Source organism: Athene noctua, chromosome 11 (assembly GCF_965140245.1).
Source record: "Athene noctua chromosome 11, bAthNoc1.hap1.1, whole genome shotgun sequence".
Taxonomy (NCBI): domain Eukaryota; kingdom Metazoa; phylum Chordata; class Aves; order Strigiformes; family Strigidae; genus Athene; species Athene noctua.
In genome coordinates, this window is record NC_134047.1 from 13638951 (window position 1) to 13657418 (window position 18468).

At 60.4% G+C, this 18468-nt stretch overlaps 1 protein-coding gene across 1 annotated transcript in view; it reads right to left on the reverse strand.

Moving 5' to 3' along the window:
- The window catches only part of BCORL1 (BCL6 corepressor like 1), a 30706-nt gene extending 14976 nt beyond the window's left edge, over nt 1–15730 (reverse strand). The window contains exons 1-7 of the mRNA XM_074915282.1: nt 15584–15730; nt 7757–7894; nt 4783–4873; nt 1962–4535; nt 1482–1647; nt 1169–1249; nt 589–1011 (exon numbers count right to left, since the gene is read on the reverse strand). Coding sequence (XP_074771383.1) covers nt 589–1011; nt 1169–1249; nt 1482–1647; nt 1962–4535; nt 4783–4873; nt 7757–7842 — 3421 coding nt within the window. The 5' untranslated portion in view covers nt 7843–7894; nt 15584–15730. The remainder of the gene's footprint in view (nt 1–588; nt 1012–1168; nt 1250–1481; nt 1648–1961; nt 4536–4782; nt 4874–7756; nt 7895–15583) is intronic.
- Between the last annotated feature and the right edge of the window lie 2738 nt (nt 15731–18468).

The following is an 18468-nucleotide window of genomic DNA, read 5'->3' on the forward strand; positions in this document are numbered from 1 at the left end:
AGGACGCAGGCAGGTGACACAGCGTTCTCCTCCTAGCAAAGCTGTAAGTACAAACCACAGAGGAGGATTTCTCCATCACTTGCAGATGCTCTAGCTTCATTAATCCTCTCTCCCTTGTGCTCCCTGGTGCAAGCTTGCAAGTTGCTTTAATAAAGCAAGACAAAGCATAAAGAAGCCCAGTCGAATTGTGATAGCTCCGTGTCCCTCTACTTTAGCCAGGAATGCTGAACGCTACTCTCAGGGGCCCATGCTTGTCCAGAAATATTTCACTGTGCTACCTCGTCCGATTCTCATTTTCCCACGCCCTCTGTCTTAATCTGAGGGTAAGATCAGTATCTAATTAGCCACATAAGCTGCTGTTTCCTACTCTGAAATGTACTACTTTCTCTGAAAGAAGAGCTGATCAATTGAAGCAGCCCACGCTGCGGACATCAAGCCATTAATAATGATGGAGTTTCATCATTACAAAAAACCCCCAAAACACAAGAAAACCTCAAAAATCCCACACACAACAAAAAAGCACAACAAAACAAAAAGAAACTCATGTTGACCCCAGCCTGGTACCAGAAACCTCTTCCCAGATTGTACCTGCTTTGGATTTTCGCCTCCTGTGGGGATAACCCACTCGCTCCTCCTCTCGCTCAGTCAAATATTCCCCTGTCTGGTATTTCCGACTTTTCTGTCGTCTCCTTTTCTTTCTTTTGATGTGGCTGTCATCTTCCTCCTCCTCGTTGGGCTCCCACAGCTGCCTGGGTGACTCCACTCTCCAGGGCAGCTCCCGGGTCCTCCTCGTGTAACAGCTGCTCCTCTCGGACAGAGACCTGTCCCTGGCCCTGCGACTGTGATAGCGTGATGTCCTGTGGGATTTTCGCAGCTTGCGACATTTCAAGGATGTCTCCTCCTCCTCTTCCTCCTCCTCTTCTTCCTGATCCTCCTCCAGCAATGGTAGAATCTCCTGACCAGTCACATCACACTCTCCCGTCACACCAGCAGAAGAGCCAGCGATGCTTCCTGCAAGAAAGTGGGATTTCTAGCTGACAAAAAAGCCAAGATATCTACAAGAAAAACCCTACAAGGCAGGACAGAAGACAGGCACAAGGCCAACTAAACAGGGAAACTCTGACGGTCCACCCAGGACTCCCACCTGGGTCCCATGGCACCAACTCACCCGACTGACTGCGTGTCCGGCTGCTCAGCACCACTGGAATGAAATCCCGAAAGTTGTTCTTGGGCTTCTTCTCAAGGTAACCTGTGGGGAAAACTGAGCCTTGAGAAAACATGCTACAGATCTGTGCACGCACGTCTGCTGGCCTGGGAAGGGCAGTCCAGCATCATGCTGCAGGTCTATTTTGGATCCCAACCCACTATGGGAAGCCGCTAGCTCCAGAGGCTGTTTGGCATCAGGGGAGTGGTGGTTTGGCCCCACGGGGATTGGGGCGACAGCCTGACCCCACAAGAATACATTGCATTCACAAGAGTACCTTCCTCGTGGCTGTCCCCGCGGTGCGCCAGGGAGGGGAACTCCGTCTTTGCTGGCCTCCTGCGCTTACGCTTTACCCTGAGGCTGTTGTGATCCTTCACTGATCCCAGGCTGCTTCGGCCTTCTCGCTTGCTGAGTTCATGCGGATTGTCATGGTGTTTTCGCCACTGTGAATGGAGGACACAGACTAAAGCTTTAGCTGCCGACTGACTGAGCTGGAGAAGCAAAGGAGAAGGGACAAAACACTGTCCCCCACTCATCGTGCTGGTGCCATCCAGCATTTCTGATACCCCAGATCCATTTTTTGCTCTAGATAACCTGCAGACAGGGGTACACTAATCCACTGCCAGGTGACGCCAAAGAGCATGGGTGGAAACCCCTGTGCACTCAGCTGCCCTCTCCTGCAAGAGCTCCCTCCTCACCCCCAACCTCACCTGCTAACCTTTGCCGTAACCCAGCAGTCCCAGCCCATCCCACCCACCTTCCGGCCATGCACGCTCTGGTTCCCCGATTTGCTTGGGGACTCCTCGCCGTCCTGGGCTTGGCACTTCAGTCTCTTGTGGGCCTGCCTGGCATCCCCATCATGCTGCCGCTTGGACTTGCAGCGCACGCTGCTCTCTTGCTTGATCTGGCCTGCTCCTTTGAGCTTGACCTCTGCAAAGGCCTGGGGAGCAGTCCCAGCTCGCAGGCAAGTCACAGAAGTAAATGACATGTCACACTCCACTCGCTCCTTCTTGACCCTGCACAGATCCACCTGACGCACGCATTGGAGGGGCTCCACAGCTGGTAGCTCCTGGGAGCCTTCACAGCCCAGCTCCTTGTGTTGACTCTCTGTGGGCACAGTGGGCACCTCTGAAATCATTCGCAGGCTCTGTTGCCCAGCTGCAGGCAGATCATGTGACAAATATGCCGCTAACACTTGGTTTTTAGGCTTTGCATCCAACTGTTTGAGGCTACAGCTCCCCTGGGGAGCCTCAGTCTGTACATTGCTCTCCTTACTGGAGTCAGACTCTGGTTGATCACATTCTTGATTCTTCTCAGGGTTGTCCAGCTTCCCCTTCCCTCCTTTCACATCCAAAGCACTGGTCTGAAGCGATGGACCTGCATCCAGCAGAACTGGATTGGCTGGCTCCTCATAGAGCTTGGGCAAGGCCCGACAGCTCTTGTTCTTGGCCGCAGTTTCCCGTTCCTGAGGTGGGAGCCTGGGCAGCCCCTCTGGCAGGCTCTGGGTAGCTGTGCTGGACTCTGTGGGCTGCACGCTCGGGAATGTCGGGAGCTCACCTGGACCAGATGGCTTGCAGGAGCTACTCTGGTTTGGGGGTAGCTGCCCTGCTGTGGAGATGCCAATTGAAAGCAGCGGAGTTTGTTGATAAGGAGACCAGCTGAGAGGCAGAAGCTGAGGATTGGAAGGTTTTCCATTCACAGGGCATCGCGGGTACACACTTCCCTGGCCAGGATTCCAGGTGGAAATGTCCTTGGACTGACACAAAGGAGCTCCTGGAGCAACTCTGCCATGAAGTCTCCTGGCAGGATCCTGCTGCCCTTCTGTGCTGACCTGGTTGGCTTTCTTCCCACAGGGAACGCCAGTGCTGCGAGGCTCTCCCTGATCGATGATGGAAATGGGCTCCTGCTTGGGAAGGTGGCGTGGGTCTCTGTTGAAGCTCACACTGGGGTCCTTGCTGAGCAGCAGCGAGGCAGGCACCGGGTTGGCGACGCCAACGTAGGTGCCTGGGATGGTGCTGATGAGCGTGGTGTTCTTCACCCAGGAGCCCTGCTCGCCGTTGCGCAGGAACTCGGGGAAGATGACCAAGGGAGGGGTGGTGCCAAGACACGAGGTGACGCTGCTGCCTGTAGTCTGGGCCGCGCGCTGGGACTTGGACAGGACCGTGGTAAGAAGTGCTTTGCCGCTGGTGTGCACGGGGGTGAGGATGGGCATAGGAGGTGTTTTGCGTTGACTGGGTGGAGGCAGTTTCTGACGATTGGACTTGGAGGAGAGATCGAGGGGCATCTCGCTGCACTCCGGAGAGGACACCATCTCACGCTCTAGCTGTGGAGGGGACTTCAGAGGAGAGAGTGAAGTGGCAGCCCCTGGTGCGTGCGGCTCGGGAGCTGCCGGGGCTCTGGTGTGCGCTCCAGTGCCGGAAGAGGGAGCAGCGCTCCCACACGATGCTGCCAGCGGAGGCTGGCTGGATGAGAGGGAAGGGCCAGCGGTGGACGGGGGAGTGCCCTCGGCAGCAGTCTGGGCACCACTTCCACCTGAGGGCGAAGGGCAGCTAAGCTGATTCACCTCCACGGACACCACTTTGGCATCCGAAGCCAAGGGTCTGGTGACAGAGAAGGTGTAGGGGTAGGAGCGCAACTCTGGGGAAGCGATAATGCCCGGCAGGCAACGCTCGTGTAGGTAGGAAGGCAGTACGGGGAGGGTGAGCGTGGAGGAGACCCCCAAGGTGGCTGGAAGTGTAGCCACGCTGAGCGGCTGCCCACAGCTGGGTGGTGGGATGTACACCAGCGACTGGCTCGGGCTCAGAACTGCCCCAGCTTGAAAGGACAGGGGCAGTTTTTGCATAGCAGGGGCCTGAGATGTGGGAAAGCACACTCTGTTCAAAGTAAAAGTAGCGGGAGTGGAGGCAGAGGTGTTGCAGCTAGAGACAACCACAGACAATGTCCCTTCTGCCAGCACGCTGGGCCCTTGTGCTCCAGTGCTTGGGGTGGTTTTCTCCTTCCCAGCAGGTTCACTCTCTGAAGCCACGGAGCAGGCTGGAGGAGCATCAGCCTCCTTGTCGCTGTGAGGATCTGCAGGTGTCCAGGCAGCATCAGCACCACTGCTCTCCTGCTCTGCAGCTTTGGGGATTGCAGGCTCCTGCCCTCTGCCATCCCCCTGGTTTGCCAGAGGGCCCAGGGCATCGTCTTTCACAGTCTTTCCCGCACATTCCGGGTTTGGGTTGGGATCAGGTGGCTGCTCTTCCAGTTTGGGTCCAAGCTTTTCCTCCACCTTGACATCAGCATCCAGCCCCTGGGCACTGCTGCCACCACTGCTGACTGCTGTGAGCTCCACCTGCAACAAGAAGGGAGAAGGTGGCTCCTAGCGATGCAGGCAGAACCTTCTCTCTAGCCCTCCCCAGGACACAGAGGCAGAAGTGGCAAACAGCTCTTGCTGAACTAGAGTGCTGCTTTGCCTTACTGCACCTGGGTGCACCTCTCGAGAAGAAGCCCACGGGACCCAAGAGGGTAGATGCTCTTGCTTGGCCTATTCCATCAGGGAAAGGCCTTGTGGGACGCAGACACACATGCAAGGAGCTCACCTCGGAAAGGCTGCTGCTGACGCAAAACTCTTGAGACCCCAAGTGCTGGGAGCTGCTCGTTTTAGACTCCTCATCAGAAAGGGGGGCTCTCCTAGCCAAGGAACAAGACACAGCATTATGAAACCCCAAGATACCCTCCTTCCAGCATTCTACCCCTCCCTGGCCCCACATGTGACAGTGGAGCAGCTGGCAGCCTGAAGAAGTGTGTCTGCTCCAGATAGCCAGCTCCTCATCATCACAAGTTACACAGCGAGTACTGGCCTCTGCAGACTGAGGGGGTGAGGAGCACTGCTGGCCACTGCAGTTCTCCTGCTCCCAGAAACTCTTCTTGCTGGATAGCACCTCCTCACACATAAATGCTTACCGTATGGCTCCTACAGGCCTGACAAGACTTTCTCCACGGCCCAGCAGCCCTGTGAATCTTCCTTACCCACAGCCATTTTGACCCCCCCAGTCTCACCACGGGCTAGCCCAGCCCTCCCTGACTGCGTCACAGCCCAGCTCCACACGCCCGCTCCTGTCCCTTCCACTTCCCCTTCTGCCCCACCACACGTTTCCAGTCCCATCTTCCCCTGAGCCCCATCCTGTTTGTCTCTTCTTCCACAGGCACCTCCTCATTCCTGTTCCTCTGCCTCCCAGCCACGCTGACTCCCCGCTCCTGACTTCCCAGCCCAGCCCTGCCGCTCTCCCCAGGTGGAGATCTCCCTCCAGCGCCAGAGCTCCTCAGGCTCAAGCCTGTGATGGGAGCAGCAAGTGCCTGCAGGCACCCCGGTGTGCAACGTCCTGCTGGCCTCTGCACGTTTGACCCTTTCTCTCTGGAAGACAGTTCCTGTGTGGAAAGTCTGAATTCAGGAGAAGGACTGTGAACTCCACTGAAATGGGGTGCACTGAGGAGACAGTTTTCCTTATGATCTACGAGAGGACTGGACAGGAGACAGCACTCGTTGTATTCAGTGCCCTGTCCCGGGACACTCCTGCCCCAGCAGTGTTTACTGGATGGCAATTCTTTGGTCTTTAAGGGTCATTTAGACCAGGTGCTAGTGCCAGGATAAAACAAGTTTCGTTTCTGCTGATGACACGATTTCTTCTGGACTTGCTCCCTGACCCCGCAGCCTTTCCCAACGAGACCCAAGCTACGGGAGCGAGCTTTCTGCTCGGGCTCCCGCATCCCCAGCACTGGGACCCCGCCCCGGGCTGCCTCAGGCCCGCCGCAGCGCAACCCCCGCCGCCCCTCCCGAGCCCCAGCCACCGCCCGGTCCCTTGGAGGGGCTCCCGGCCCCTCGGCGGCGGTGTGACAGGGCCCTCCCCAGCGCGACCCGGGAGCACTGTCACTAGCGAGGAGACTGCGGCGCGGGCCGGGGGGGGGCGGCTGGCCGGGGCCAGGCCGCCTCAGCGCGGCCGCCGGGGCTCGGGGTGCGGCACCCGTGTCCTCGGCTGCGGCGGGCCCCGGGGACCGGCCCTGCGGGGCTCGGGGAGCGGGGTCCCGGAACCAGCCCGCCGCGGCAGCGCGGTCCCCGCGGAGCCGTGCGGCGGGCGGAGCGGAGCGGAGCGGGGCCGGGCCGGGCCGGCTCCACACCGGCGGGCGGCGGGACGCCAGGGGGCGCCCGAGCGCAGGCGGCTGCCCGCGGCACCGCCGGTGAGCGGCCGGGAGCTGGACAGCGGGGCCCGGCCCGGCCCGGCCCCGGCCCCGGCCCCGCTCCGCCTCCCCCCGCCCTCGGCTACCTGCGAGGGCGGTGGGACCCGCCCCGCCCCGCCACCGCCGGGCCCCGGCCCTGCCAGCTGCCGGGACGGCCCCGGGGGCAGCCCCGGCTGCGGTGGTGCGGCCTGCCCGCCTGCGGCCCGGGGCGCCGCCACAGGCCGGCCCGCGGCGCGGGGAGCGGGCGCGGAGGAGCCCGCGGTAGCCAGCCGCAGGGGACAGCGACGGCACGGCCCACCCCGCGCCAGCCCCTCCCGGCCGGCCCGAAGCGGGGCCGCAGCCGAAGGAGAGCGCTCGGCTGCAGCCAGCCCGGTTTGTCCGTCTCGCTCAAGACGCCCGGAACTTTCCTGTTTATTGCAAACAAGGAGTAGCTGCGAGTGCTTTAGGAGAGGCAGAGGGCAACGCCATCCCCCGCTCTTATCTGAGGGACGCACGGCAGGCCAAGCGGCTGCTGAGGGCTGAAGATGATTTCTGCCTGCGTTTCTGCCCCGCGCGAGAGGCTCGGCTCTGCCCTGTCCCACCGCTCTCCTGGCTGGCCCTCAGAGGACTCGCCGCCAAAAGCCTCAACACCCACAGCAAGGAATGACAGGCACGTGCTGCCTTTGAGCCCGTAAAACTTTTCTGGCTCCTGCTACAGCAAATGGGCTGACCAGATGTAGTAGCCTCAAGGAAGCCACAAACCGATCAGTTTCAAAAACAAGACCCCAGAGCTGTGGGAATAAAAAGGCAATGCAAAGCTATGGGGCAGGCCAGGAACTCGTCTTGATCGTTTCTGCCTCCCAGCCACTAATCCTCCCTAATCTCCTATTTGGTGGCATGTCACAACTCTCCCATCTAATCATTTGGTCTGCACTAACACTCCTGGGTCACCAACAGCTCCTCTTAGCGGCTTGGCTCACAGTGGGTCAAGCTCCTTCCCTCCCCTGGCAGTTAAGAGCACAGGTCTGGTGAAGCCAGCAGACAGCTCGGCCTCATCACCCACCAACGCCGTGGAGGCGATACAGATAGACACAGCCAACAGTTCCTCTGCAGAGATCTCCAGCGCGCTCTGCTTGCGGGACCTCTCACTGAAGCATGGGATGTGGGGACCATTGCAGAATGCCACCATTTGACCACACATCCACGCCCTCCCTGCAGCTCTCGCACCTCAGGCTGTTTTACACCTGGTAAGAATGGGCTGAGCCAGCACCAGCTCCCTCCCCGTAGCCTCTCCAGATCCCTAACTCACTTTCTCCGCTCTCTTCCTCCTTCCCCTACCACGCCACCCACGCACCTCACCTCTCCTCGTTGAGGCCACACATGCGAATTCGCTCTGTGCTGGTCCAGTTGTGCACCCCGCTATAGAGAGGTGCTGTAGAGATCATGACAGCTGCTCGTCACCAACCGGGACCTCTGGGGCTCGAGGGGCCGCTCTGCCTACAAAAGAAAAACAAGAGGATTGGTAACTCTCCCCAGGATGCTCACACTCAACTGTTCTCCAGAGAGAGTCATCCCCAGCCTTGCTGCCAGGCAGATGGGGTACAATGCCCAAGATGCTAAATGTCTGTCTGGAAGTGGGCTGGAAGAAATCAGCAGCACCTTGGGAGAGAATCCACAGTCCGCTTATACTCATATTAAACAACATTATTGCCAAAGAAGCCTCTGGCTACCCTGAGAGTTTCACGTGGATGTCTTTACACAGATATGCATCGCTCAAAAAATTCTTCCCCTTTTCTTCTCCCTCCAGAGAAACTTCCAGCACCAGTCAGTGAGCCGCAAGACAGAGCTTTACCCACGATGATGGTCTGTTAAAATGCTGATCTCCCCAAGGCTTCATATGACTTTCATAAACTAGCATATGACAGGTTCAAGGGGGAAAGCCTCAAACAAGGAGGCAGCTGGGGGACCCTGGTGGGGAGCAGAGGATTGCCAACAGCACCGTCAGACAGTGCCGTCAAGTGATTATCCCCTCCCTCTGTCAGGAAGGTGCTGGTATTCAGTGGAGTTACGGGTGAAAAACATGAGGAAATCCAGAGATTCGTGAGCATCCAAGACGCACCGTCGGCTGGGTGGAGCTTTTGAGGGAGAGTGTTGCAGCCAATCGTGCAGCGCTGGGTGTTCAAGCATTAAGGCAGCTTTGCTGCTCAAGTCGTATCAGTGAAAAAGCAACGAAGGAAGAGAGAATCTACTGTACTAACAAGTGGACTCGGTCGAACCAAGTAGGACTGACTGCAAAAGGCAGAAAGATGCTGTCAAAGAGGTTCTTGGTTCAGAGAAAAACTAAACACCTGAAGGTAAAGCAGGCACAGAGCCATGGCAATGCTCTCGGTGCAGCGGGTGGGAGTGGGAAGAAGCTGAAAGTGACACGTGATCCCAAATCTCTGTCACTTGTCTCTTCCCTGACAAACTCCTGGTGACACAAGCTCTGAATGGGACAAGAAGCAGCTTGCACCATCCATTTACGCTGAAATGAGCCACGCAGGGATCTACCGGCCAGCAGCTCAAGGGATCGAGGTGTGGAATGACTCCTCTGAACACAGCTGCTGCTGGGTATCCTCACCGCAGCCCAGACACGCCAGGGGGGATCCTCCAGACAGAAAAGAAGGGCCAGGCACATATGAGAAATTGGGGCAAGGCAGCTTGTTTGCAAAAAAGAAATGACAGACCCATCTGCACGTATGAGGGCACAAGTGAACAAACCAGACTACGGAAATCAGAGGTCAAGAGAAGAGGGGAAAACCTGCTAAAAGACACACACAGTAAGATGGAAGAAATACTACACAATGAAGGGGGAGCGGGCAGACGCTAAGATAGAGCAGGGTCATACCCAAAGAGAATGAGAGGTGGCTTGGAGCAGGAAGGGGAGGAGTCTTTCGATGCTTGGAGAGAAATGCAACATAAAGGAAATAGGGGAACAAACAATCTGCGGGGATTTCACCATCTTAGGCTAAACTGAAAGAAGGGGAGGAGAAAGGTTCTGCCCCTGAGAACAGTGGCAGGACAGATGTTTCAGGAGAAATCAAAAGGGACCTTCTGTGCAGCGGGGGACAGGGATGCGTACAGCTGCACGACGTGGAACAGGAGTTGGAGACAAGCTGAAGCCTCAAACAAGCACAGATCGGGTGTGACCTGAGGATAGGTCTGGCAGACGAAAAGTGATAACAGGGTGGTACGAGGAGCTGGGAGAAATGGCACATTTTGCGTACTCGAGTAAGAGCTGGTCAACAGAGGAGGCACGACAGCCAGGAGAAGAGAGCCAGGACATAGCAACAGAGATAGACGCTGTTTCATGAATTCTTGGCCTCTCTCCTCTACGGACGATGTGGGACACGTGCCAAAGACAGGCATTTCACAGGGAATGAAGAAGAATAGAAGAGAAAAAGAATCAAGACTTCAGCTAAGAGAAGGAATAAAACAGGAGAAAAACAACAGACGTGGTCTCAAGCACAAACCAGTGCAAACAGCGAAAGAACAGCATCCTTAGGAAGGCGGACCAAGAAGTTTATTGAGAAACGCAGGGATTAGCAGCCTCCTGATGCAACAATGAACCAGAAAGAGCAACTGCATCCTCCCCGGGTCAAAACACACTTTTAGTTGAGTCGACACAAGGAAATCGAGCAAATCTCTCGTCTACACTGGTGCAGCTTGAAGCGACTTTAAATGGATGTAATTAAACTAGTAGGAACCCCTTGGAGAACACAACTAGGGCATGGTTTCACATGCCTGTCTTCGAACAGAAGAAGCTGTTGAAGAAACTGTTGAAGCCCTTCTACCCTCTCACCCCTTCAATCACATCACTGAAACTGTGTAGCGTCCTGGTAAACTTGACCAGGAAGCTGATCTCTGTTTAAAACTTTTTTTTTTTTTTTCCCCCCTCTGGCTGGATTTGTTTTAACCCAGACTAGCTCCTAGATCAGGTTCACCAAGAGGGAGAGAGGGCACAGCCTGGCACGGAATCTGCTTTATCCACTACGTCTGCCAAAGGTAGTGTATATGAAACCACAGTCTTATTTTGATTTAGCTGAATAGGTGCCCAGCCAATTCTAATTAACTCCAAAGGAAACTAGTTTAGAACGAAATAGAACATCAACACATCATTTTGCGTGGAGAAACTCATTGTGTGATATTAAACCTCTTGAAACAAAACGTGGCCTAAGAACTGCGAACAAGAAAAGTGCCGAACATGTTCACCTTCAACAAGCAGCCCTCAGAGAGATTTTCAATGAAACTAACATGGTGAATTAAAAGCAAGGGGTTTTTTTTTTCATTAAGGCAAAACCTCTCATCATTTTGCAAAAGCAGAGGATGCTACTCTGCAAATCAGTCTCTTCCAGGATCCAGAAAAAGCAAAGCAGAAGATGTTTTCCTTGTAGTAAAAGTATGTTTTTACTCAGGTTAGCCATGACTTAGCTACACGTGGAATCCAAGCTACCGTTAGATTAAGTCAAGAAATGACTATCTCTTCTGAAATACCACTATACAGCTGATGGAAACAAGTTTCCTGAGAGGAAGTTCTTCAGGAATGGATATTTTCTAATAATTATCTCTAGATAAATCCTCCTTGTGCTAAAATCCCAACAGCGCCAAGGCAACTGGCGTTTCAACACAGGCCGAGTTGAGGGTGGCAGAACAGGCTGCCATTGCCTTACCTACCAGCTCTCACACAACTGAAGAGAATTAAACCCACATAATCTCCATGTTGACCCCCTGTTAAAATCCTGCCTGCTCCCCAGCTCTCAGAGATTCTAACTTGAGTTGCTCGAGGTGAGGCTTCCTAATTAAGTTTTCCTCTGCAATGCTGCCCCTCACACTCACAGCTCCCATCTCAGCATTAAAGGGGCAGAGGGGTACATGAATTGCAAAGTAGATTTGCAAGCTATCCTGCTGAAAGCCAGCCTTCTTCCCCTCCACCAAATACAAACGATTCCTCAGCCGGATCAGTTGCTTGACCTGACTCAACGCTCAGCTTCTCAAGCACTTGCATTGACAAATACATAAAGCAACTTCTCTGGGCTGCTGCCCAACTTCCAGCCACAGGTAGCAAAGAGTGTTTTCTACCAGAGGGTTTGGTAGTGTTGGTATTTGCCCTAACGGATCTGATCAGGTCAATGAGAACCACGATATCCTACAGTTGGCCACCTCCACAGCAGCTGGGGTGGACCCAGACCCACAGGAACAGAAAGTGGGCAGAAAGGAGTGTCTGTTCCTCACAGAGACCACCTGGCCCAGACACTTCTTCACCATGCAAACACATTCCACTTTAGGACCATGCTGCCTTGACACCTCAAGAAGCTTTTCATGTATCTTTCCGCTCTTCACACTTCCAAGTACTACAATGACTTGGATTTTGAGACGCTTACCTTTCCACCTTTCCTTTCCCCCATCCCAGTACCAGCATGTGAGCTATGTACTGACAGATCGCCACTGCCTCAGCTGCACCCTGCCTGGGCAGGCACAGGATAATGGGTACTGAAACACCAGCAGCCAGTCTCCTAAAATCCCCCAGCACAAGGCTTTCCTCCAGCTCCAGGCCAGCACATCATCCCCCGATGCAGGTAGGAGAGCACGGCATGACAGTGTCAAGCAAAGGCCCGACAAGTAGTGACGTGCACTGTTGCCAGCAGCCGGGGCTCAGACAATGGCACAAGCTCCCCTGGGGTGAAGAGCGGCTTCTCCTTTCCCCACTGCACGAGCAGCAGCCATGGCACGAGCCTCATAAGGCCGAGGGTAGCTCATGAGCCACATCCATAGGAACTTGGTGCAGTTTGACAGACAAAGCGACGCACTTGGCTGGGCTGCGGGGCCTTTACGGACACGGTAAAACGTCACCCACTGGCAGTGGCTCGTTTTGTGCCAGCGGCAGGTGTTGTGCCAGTGGCACTCTCGGCTGCTGCGTTAAGTGGGCCAGTGGCACAGAGGAAGGAAAAGGAGACTTCCCATTCTTCGGGTGCCAAAAAGGAGAAAGCTCAACACATCCCTTAGCAGCAAAAGATGGGGAGGACACGGTCGCTCACCTTCCTGAGGTGCTGCATGGCTCCTTTGGCCAGGGGGCACTGTGGAAGGCCGGGAGGGATGCACTTTGACCCTGGAAAAACACCTGCGGGAGATACCTTTGTAACATTCATCCCCAGAGAGCAACGAAACCTCGAAGGCAGGTTTTTCTTTCACGGATGGCTATAAAATTTAAAACTAGGTCGGCCACTGGAAACTCAAGCGGGACGTGCCGCTTGGAGTGTATTGCCTGTGAGCCGGCTACTTCGACATGAGCGAAAGCAGGGGGGTAAGGTGGCATGTGCCCTTGTGGCTCTTCAGCAGGACTCAGAACCAAACGGTCTGCATTGACAGGAACGGCCTCCTTCACTTGCAATAGTTTGTTCACTTTGGGAATCTTCGTTGCCATTAGTAACACAGGCGAGAAATTATATTTGTTTTTATATGTGATCGTCGGGCATACATTTGAGGTACAGAGGTCCAGAGCGAGTGCCAATCCTGAGAGTTGCCTGAGATGCCTTAGCAGGGATTCAGCTCTGAGCATTGCTTCAGGAAACCCCTTTAAAGCAAACCGCTCACAAAAAAATAAAAATTAAATAAAAAATTAAATTAAAAAAACCCCATGATGGTCCTCTCACAGGACTCACAACAGGCATGATACACAGCAAGGGAAAAATCTAAACAAGGAAACTGTAAAAATGGAAATGGTTTATCTTATACTATGTTACTGCTCACACAGAGGTCAGAAACTGTAGAAGAGCTGACCAGGGACAACCAGTGTGGAACAAAATCCAGCACCGACGGCCCAGGCCAGCTCCGCTGCCTGTCTCGGCAGGGGCGGGTGCCAGGTGCAGGGTCCAGCCCGTGGCCCGTGCGGCAACCCCAGGCTCGGTTTGGGTTTCCCACTGGCCACACAGCAGCCCCAACTGCTGCGAAGCTGAGCCAGGCTTTGCCTACACGCATTTGCTTAAGCTGATTTAAAGACACAGTAACACCACAAGTAATTATAGATACTCAGCATGAGGAATTGGAAATAAAAAAAAAGAGAAAATCCATTCCCATTTAAAAAAAAAAAAAAAAGTTCGCTGCACGTTCGGTAGCCCTTTAACGATAAGTCGCAGCTGCTGGACGATGGGTGTCACTAAACCTTTGCTCACTCGAGACAACCAGACTGCCCCCGCAAAAGCCTGCCATCCCATATTTTTAAGGACTGAAAAAAAGAGCCGCCAAGGGCAGATAGTGTTAAAAAAAATGTGTATCTGAGAAGGCGCACGTTGTCCGAAATACTGCAACAGGAGCGCAGCCTCCCATCCCCAGGAGACGAGCCGCACCCCAGCACCCAGGCATCCCAAGGGCAGTTTCCCTCTGAAGGCCAAACCACGCCAGAGCTTGGTCTCTGAAACCCTCCCAGAACCGCATCTCCTGACCCAGGTGACAGTGACAGAGCCGGCGCCCTCGACGGGCACCACGCAGCCTCCAGCGCTGTGCCGGCACCGGCAAACCCCGAGTCTGGTGACGAAAAAGGCGGAGTGGGGAAGGGAAGGCTGGTGCAGGCATGGCAGAAAGGGTGCAGGCAAGCTGCAAAGGGCGCGGGAGGCGCCGGCCCTCCCCTCACGCAGATCCCCCCAACTCCGGTGGCGGCCAGCAAAGACGAGGATGCCAGAGAACAGATGCTCTGCAAGGAGGAGAAACTTGCTTCCTCTTTATTTTAGCCTGGAAGCCCTTTTCCCGGTGCTTTTCTGAACCGGCTTCACCCACGCTCGGATGAAGGTACCGATGCCGCTCACCGAGGGGCCGGCAAGGAACCTCCCGAGTACCGACACTCCATCGAAGGAGTTTTGGTTTCCTCTCCGGCGAGGGCGGCAGGAAGCGCCTCCTCCTCCTGCCCGGTCCCGCCGCTGCCCGACCATCACCCTGGGCACGGGCGGGGGGCCCGGCCGCCCCCCCGCACCCGCGCCGGGCTCGGCGGACCGAGCGCGGCTCCGCCCCGGCCCCAGCCCAGCCTGACGCCCCGGGGCTGAAGGCGGGGGGGGGAGAGCCCTGCCCGAGCCCCCTCCCCGCGGCACGGCCCACGGCCCCACGCCGCGACCGGGGAGGGCCCTCCCCCTGCCCCGGCCCCGGGACACGCCGGCCCCCACGGGCGCTCCGGGGAGGAAGGGGGGGGGCTTCGCCCCGGCGCCCCGCAGCCCCGCCGGAGGCCAGGCCCCGCGGCGCTGCCCCTCACCGGCTCCCGCAGCCCCCGGCCCCGGTGCCCGCCCCGGCTCAACAGTTGCCCCCCAGGGCCGATCCCCAACGGACCGCGGCGCCGGCCGCCGCCGCCGTTCGTCCCGCAGCTTCGGTGGCCGCGGCCGGGCCCCCGCGCTGCCGCACCGGGGCAGCTCCGAACATGGAGGTGGCTGCGGCGGCGGCCGCGCTGCCCCCGGGGAGGGCTCTTCCGCCATCGCCCGGCGCCCGGCCGGCCGGCACCCGGAGCTGCTACCGGCGCGGGCGGCCCCGGGCACGGCGGCCGGCGGGGCAGGCTCGGGCCACGCCGCCAAACTCCGCGAGCGCCCGGCGGGGCCGTCCCGCCGCTGGCGGCCGCCGCCCCGGGAGCGCTGCGCTCCGGCGGCCGCCCCGCCCCGCCCCGCCGCGGCGCCCCGGGACCCCCCGCGCCGCCCCGGGAGCGGCAGGTGCCGCCGGTGCCGGTGCCGCCGCGTGAGGCAGGGCAGCGGCACGCCGCGCCGTCGCGGGGCACAGAGCGGAGCCTCGTCGCCGCCCGCCCGTTGCCCCCCGGCCCGGCGCTGTCAGTGCCCGCCGTCCCCGCCTGCTGTCCCGCCGGAGGACGCTGCGTGCCCGCCCCCCCCCCCCGCGCCCCCCCCCTCACACCCCACCCTACCCCACCCCCCCCCCCGCGCCGCCACCCCCGGGGGTGTCCCGGGACCGTTTCCATGGAGACCCCGTCCAGCCGGGCGGGGGGGTCGGGCCGCCCGCTCCCGTCCGCCTCCCCCCGCTCCCGGCGGTGGGTGCGGGGCCGCGCGGGCCCGGGGTGCCCGGGCAGCGGGGACCGGGCGTCCGGCGCGGGGCGGCGGGGCGGAGAGCAGCGAGAAGAAGGGGGGGGGGCTGTGGGGGGGGTGTGGGGGGAAGGCGGGCACGCACCTGCTTCCCGAGCCGGTCGGCCGGCGGGGGGGGGGGGAGCGGCGGGCCGAGGCGGGCCCCTGCCCGAGGCGGCGGGTCGGACACTGGGCGCTGCGAGCGGCGGTTCGGCGGCGGCGGCGGCGGAGACACTGGCAGCGGCAGCCGGAGTGTGAGGGCGAGAGCGAGCCGCCGCCGCGGGGTCTGACGGGAGCTGTAGTCCGGTAACCGCGGGCCGGCCGGTCCCCGCGCCGCCCCGAGGACTGCGGCTCCCGGCGTGCCGTGCGGCCAGCCCTGCCCGCGCGGGGGGGCTGTGCGGAGCCAGCCGAGTCCGGAGAGGGAACGAACGGGCGGGCGGGGAGGGAGGGAGGAGGGAGGGAGAGAGGGAGGGAGGGGGCTCCGCGCCCGGCACAGCCCGCGGGAGGGGGCGCGGGGGGAGGCCGCTCCCGCCCGGGGAGGGGCCGCACCGCTCCGCGCTCCGCGGACGGTACCTCCGGGCGGCGCGGCACGGTGCGGGGGGAGCCCCACGCACACACAGAGACACACACACACACGGCCGACCCCGCGCCGGGGCACCGGCGCCCGCACCGGGGAGCGGCGCTCGCTCCGCACCGGGGGGAGGAGGATGGAGGAGGAGGAGGAGGCGGCGGGGGCGGGCGCTCGCTCCACGCCCGGGCAGCGGCTGGGCACCCGGCAGCGGGCAGCGCTTGGACGGGCACCGCCGGTAGCGAGCGCAGCGCCCGCAGCCCCGGTGCCCGCCGCGGGGGGTGACCCCGGGCACAGCCCGGCCGGGACGGCGGAGCGGGCGCGGAGCCGCCTGCCCGGCCGAGGTGGGCGCGGGGGGCCCCCGCCCCGGAGGCGGCGATGGCGCTGGGTGCCCCCCCCCTCCTCTCTCCCCGGGCCCAGTGCCCCGCCGGGAGGGCAGCGCTGCGGGGCGGGGGCGGTCCCGGGCGGGGGTCGAGGCGCCTCCCCCCGCGCCATGCGGGGCACGGCACGGCACGGCACGGCGGCTGGAAGTTTCTCACCGGTCCCCGCCCGCGGCACCGGGGCCCGCAGGCCCGGCGGCCCCCGTACCCCGTCCGCGGTGCCGGGCGCGGGGCGGCCTCGGCGGTGCCCGGCCGCGCCCCCGGCCTGCTCCGGCCCGACCGCCTCGCCGGGCCCGCCCCGCACCGCACCGCCCCGGCGACTGACAGCCTCGCCCGGCCCGGGGCCGCGCCGCCCCCGGCCCCCGCACGGGCCTCGGGGAGCGGCGGCCCCGCAGCGCCCTGCACCCGGCCCCTGCCCGTCCCCCGCCCCGCTGTCTGTCCCCGGCCCTGCCACGCCGCCCTGGGCCGTGCCCCGGCTGCTCGGGCCCTGCGCAGGCACCGCCCCGCTGCCCTCTCCCCTGCCCCGCTGCCTGACACGGGCGAGCCCTGCCTGCGCCCGGCCTCCCCCCCAGCCCCTCGCCCCGGCCTTCCCTCCGCTCCGGCTCCGCAGCCCCATCCGACGCCTCCGGCCTGGCGGTTCCCTCCCCGGCCCCCCCCCGCCGCGCACCGGCGGCCCCGGCTGCCTCCGCGACCTTTCGCTGCCGCCCGCCGGAGCGGGGAGAGGGAAGGGGGAGGGGGGCCGAGTCTCCGCGGTTGTGCCCGATACGGACGGGCAGGGAGGAGGGAAGGGTTAAATCCTGCCCCCCCCGAGTCCGTGGTGCGGAGGGACGCGTGGCACGGGCTTGTCCCAGCGCCGCCGGGCGGGGAGGGCCCGTCCTGCCGGGGACGAGCGGGCTGGGGGGCAGAGGGGTCGCGGTGCGGAGCGGCCCCAGGGCCAACCGTTGGGGGCCGGCAGCGGGCGCGCAGGACCGACATGGGGCAGCGCCGTGGGGCCTGGGCCCCGGCGGGGCTGCGGGGTGCTGGGGCGTCAGGGGGGGTTTGGATTGGGGCGGTGCTGCTCCCGCACCCCGGCCCCCCGAGCCCCAGACCAGCGGCGGCGGGGCTGGGCCACGTCCCCTCCCCGTGCCCGGGGGGTCGGTGCTGCAGTGAGCCCCTGCAGTGTGGTGCTACTCCCACTCGAGTGTGCCAGGGACACGCTGCTCTGCTCTGGTGCCCGTTTTCTCCCCCGGATTTGGCCTGTCTGACAGCAGTCTCCTCTCCGCTCCACATGGGTGATGTCCGGGCACCTCCAGGAGGTGGGCTCATCCCACGGGGCACAGGCGACTGCTGCGTCCCCCCAGCTGACACGTCTAGGTGGCACCCGCACCCTGGTGTCACCTGCTGCTGCCGGCAGCATCCCCCGCAGCCTCGGCACCAAACCTTCCTTCTGCTGGAAACGGGGAAAAAATATCTTACAAAAGGAACGAGCTCCTTTTTTTTTTTTCCAGAAAGGCCGCAACAGCCTCGGGCAGGAGGCGACAGTGCGTAGCCCCTTTGGGGACGCGGGTGTGCTCTGGCAGCTGTTCGGGGCACGGGTCCTCAGGCAGGATGGTGCTGGGCATGTAGGGCGTGAGGGTTGGGGCAAGGTTTGGGAACAGCAGGCAGCACTTCAAAGGGTATCTGGGTGAAATGTGAGGGGCTGGCAGCAGTAGGGGAAGGCAGAGAGCTGAGGAAGGCCGGGAGGGAGGAAACTCTTCCTGCAGAGGGCAATTACTCAGTTTCTCCTCCGTTATATCCATATCTGCTCCTACCTGTTGCCTCCAGCCAGGCTGTGGACAGAGAAGATGCTCAAAGAGGTGCTTTGGAGGCTGGACGGATGGTTAGGAAGCCAGGCTGGCACAGCCTGCAACAGCACAACCAGCCCTGGGTTTATTGGGACCTACCTTATTTGCATCCTGGTGCGATTAAAAACAGACGGTTTGAGTAATGGCCTCATCCTGCAGCTGGCCTCACCCCAACCCTGCAGGAGTTGCACTCAAGGATGCATGGTACCAGCCGGGAGGG